The sequence below is a fragment of the Carlito syrichta genome, unplaced genomic scaffold (genome assembly GCF_000164805.1).
Source record: "Carlito syrichta isolate Samal-C Ts95f unplaced genomic scaffold, Tarsius_syrichta-2.0.1 Scaffold143010, whole genome shotgun sequence".
In the NCBI taxonomy this organism is placed as follows: Eukaryota; Metazoa; Chordata; class Mammalia; order Primates; family Tarsiidae; genus Carlito; species Carlito syrichta.
This window is the reverse complement of record NW_007087106.1, coordinates 39516-43251: the sequence shown is the minus strand read 5'-3', so window position 1 is coordinate 43251 and position 3736 is coordinate 39516. Positions and strand designations below refer to the sequence as shown.

Sequence of the window (3736 nt, the reverse complement as noted above, 5' to 3'; positions counted from 1 at the left end):
GGGTGCAGCCAGTGAGAGTCAGGCAGGCCCACGGCAGGGGAGGCCCAGCCGCCGGACAGCGGGAGTTATCTGGGGTCCGTCCACCCATCTCGGGGCGAGAGGAGATAAGGGGCGTGGGGTCACGAGGTCAGTCGGGGGGTCAGGCGGCAGCCGTTGGGGCTCCGGCCGCCGTTGGTGCTGTGGGGGCAGGAAGCCGGGTTGGGTAAGAGCCTGTGTCAGCTTCCTGTGAAGCTCCCGGGCCCCACCGCAGGCCTGGCGGGCTCCCGGAGGAGGGGGCCGGCGCTGGCACGCACCTGGTGGCCGAGGCCGGCGTGGGGCGGCGCCATGGGGGTGTCGAGGACATGCATCTGCTCCAGTTCCATGTGGCGGTAAAGCTGCTGCAGCTGGGGGGGCTGCACGCTTTGCAGCTCCGTGAAGTGATTCTCGGCGAAGCTCTCGAACTCGCTGTGCACGTGGTGGGGATGGAAGTCCCAGTAATGGTCTGCGGGCGGCCAGGCAGCGTGCGGTGACCCCGGGGTGGGCAAGGCGGGAGAAAGTGACAGTCACACAAAATAATGATGCCAGGCCGGAGGGGGCCTTCACCACGTGCTAGGCTGGGCTGGAAGTCTACATGAATCATCTCATTTAATCTCATTTACCTGGCCGGGCGTGGTGGCTCACACATATAGACCTAGCACTTTGGGAGGCGAAGGTGAGAGGATTACCTGAGCCCATGGGTTCGAGACCAGCTCGGGCAACTTGGCGAGACCCCCCCCATCTCGACAATAAGTAGAAAACTAGCCGGAGCCGGGCTCGGTGGCTTAGCCTGTAATCCCGCGCCTTTGGGAGGCTGAGGTGAGTGGATTGCCTGAGCCCGCGGGTTTGAGACCCACCTGGGCAGGCGAGACCTCATCTCTACAGTAAAAAAAAAATCAAAAAACTAGCCGGGAGTGGTAGCACATGCCTGTAGTTCCGGCTACTCGGAAGGCTGAGGCGGAAGGATCGCCAGAACCCAGCAGGTCGAGGCTGCGGTGGCCGGGAGCGGCCACTGCACTCCAGTCTGGGCGACCGAGTGAGGCTCCAACCAAAAAAAATTAGCCAGGTATGGTGGCGCATGCCTATAGTTCCTGCTCCTTGGAAGGCTGAGGTGGAAGGATCACCTGAGCCCAGCAGGTCGAGGTTGCGGTGACCGTGAGCATGCCATGGCCCTCCAGCCTGGGCGACAGAGTGAGACTCCAACTCAAAAAAGCAAAAAACAAACTAATTAATTAATGAATTAATTAATCAATGAATCCCAGGTGCAGTGGCTCAAGTCTGTAATCCCAACATTTTGGGAGGCTGAGGCGAGAGAATTGCCTGAGCCCACGGGTTTGAGACCAGCCTGGGCAACTTGGCAAGACCTCACCTCTACAATAAGTCAAAAACTTAGCTGGGCATGGTGGCACATGCCTGCAGTTCCAGTTACTTGGAAGGTTGAGGCAGAAGAATCACCTGAGTCTGGCACATAGAGACTGCGGTGGTCGTGAGCATGCCACTGTACTCCAGCCTGGGCAACAGAGTGAGACTCCAACTCAAGAAAAATAAAATTATTTTACTCATTTTATAGATGAGGACACTGAGGTTTGGTGAGGCTACGTAGCATGCCCTAAGTCAAAGGCCTCGCCAGTGGCAGAGCCAGGACTCAGGCCTAAAGCAAATCCCCTGTTCTCGGCAACAGTTCCATCCTGCTTCCTGTGAGGTCATGAGGACCAAGAGTCTGAATCCTGTCCCTGCCATCTACTTGCTGTGTGACCTCAGGCACATGTGTGGGCCTCTCTGACCTCAGTTGAGTCACCTGCAAAATGGGGATAAGAGTTAGTGGAGGGGCCGGGCGCGGCGGCTAATGCCTGTCATCCTGGAACTTTGGGAGGCCAAGGCAGGAGGATTGCTTGAGTCCAGAAGTTCCAGACTAGCCTGGGCAACATAGCGAGACCTCGTCTCTACAAAAAGTCAAAAAATTAGCCAGGTGTGGTGGTGCACGCCTGTAGGCCAGCTAACTGGGGGGCTTAGGCCGAAGGATCAGTGAGCCATGATCATCGTGGTGGTGCCACAGCACTCCAGCATGGGAGACAGAGTGAGACTCCAACTCAAAGGAAAAAAGGTTATCAGGAGGACAGGGATGATTTCACATTTGTAAAAACTCCTAGCCCCAGAGCAGGCCCTAGGGGCAAGTTGATTCCCTTAAGGCCTCCCACAAGTTACTCAGCTCCCTGGCTGCTCACAGTCTCATTCTCTCTCTCTCTCTCTCTCTCTCTCTTTCTCTCTCTCTCTCACACACACACACACACACGCACACACAGCCTTGTCACGTGGCCAAGGTGTGACAGCAAAGTCACAGGGCTGGCATTCCTCACACACCAGAGCCCATCCAGACACACAGTGCTTCCTCTTCAAAGCCCTGACCTTGGGCGGTGGCACCTGTGTCCAACTGAGCCTTCCAGACCTTCCTGGAAACCCCCCCGTGGGTGCCTTGAGTCTGCGGTGGGGTGGACACAGTCTGGGGAACAGCCACATGGCACCGGGAGTCCTGTTGTGGGACCAGAGAAGACCTCCACCCTGGTTTCTCTGGGCAGATTCTCCAGGAACAAAATCTCCCGCATGTCTATGAGACTCCCTGGGTACAGTTTAGGTAGGAAAGGTAGTGTGGAGATAAAGTGCCAAGAGGGATGATCTCATGTGGCCCAAAGAGGGAGCGTATGAGATGCCAGGCCCGGGCGGTGTCTCTGGGACAAGTCCACCACCAGCTGGGTGTGTGTGTGTATGCGTGTGCATAGGTGTGCATACATATGTCTGTCTCCATCTTTCTTCTTCTCTCTTACACAAACACACACTCACACGCCCCTCAGAAATGGCATGCTTTTTACTGAATACCAGGCTTTCTTTTTTCTTTTTTTGTACAGACCAGGTCTCGTTAGGTTGCCCAGATTGGTCTCAAACTCCCGGGCTCAAGCAAGCTTCTTGCCTGGGCCTCCCAAACTACTGGGATTATAGGCATGAGCCACAACGCCCAGCCACAGGAGGGCTTGCTTTCTAATTCTGCTCCATAGTGGCTTTGCTGTGTGACCTTGGAATTTTTTTCTCTCTGGACCTCTCTGAACCTCTCCCTGCTCTAGAAGGCAGAAGTAGCTAGATAGTTACTGAGGCCCTAACCATGTGTGAAATCGTTGGAACCCCAGACTGCCACCTCTATGAAGCCACATGACATAAGGGAGAGAAAGTACACAATTTGGGAGTCAGGCAGAGCTGAGTTCAAGTCCTGGCTCTGCCATTTGCCACTGTGTGACACTGAGCAGTTCATTTTATTTATCTAAGCCTTGTTTTTCTCATCTGTTAAATGGGGCTAATAATTGCTCTCATCTCATTGGCTTACTGTGAGGAGTACATGAACTATGTACTCCTACAAAGTACATAGAGCCTAGATTAGCACTTGAGAATACAGCAGACATTTTTTTTTTTTTTGGAATCGGGATCCCATTCTGTTGCCCAGGCCAGAGTGCAGTGTCATGATCACGGCTGACTGGAGCCTCAACACCTGGGCTCAGGTGATCCCTCCACCTCAGCCTCCTGACAGCTGGGACTACAGGCCCATGCCACCATGCCCAGCTACATTTTTTATTATTTATTTATTTATTTATTTATTTTTTGAGTTGGAGTCTCGCTCTGTCGCCCAGACTGGGGTGCAGTGGCTGCTCCCGGCCACTGCAGCCTCGACCTGCTG

The 3736-nt window shown here is 54.7% G+C and overlaps 1 protein-coding gene across 1 annotated transcript in view; it reads right to left on the bottom strand.

Annotated features, from left to right (window-relative positions):
* SPI1 (Spi-1 proto-oncogene) overlaps window positions 1-3736 on the bottom strand; it is a 20157-nt gene that overhangs the window by 1310 nt on the left and 15111 nt on the right. Inside the window, 1 exon segment of the mRNA XM_021708596.1 lies at window positions 124-481. Within this exon segment, the coding sequence (XP_021564271.1) occupies window positions 124-481 (358 nt within the window).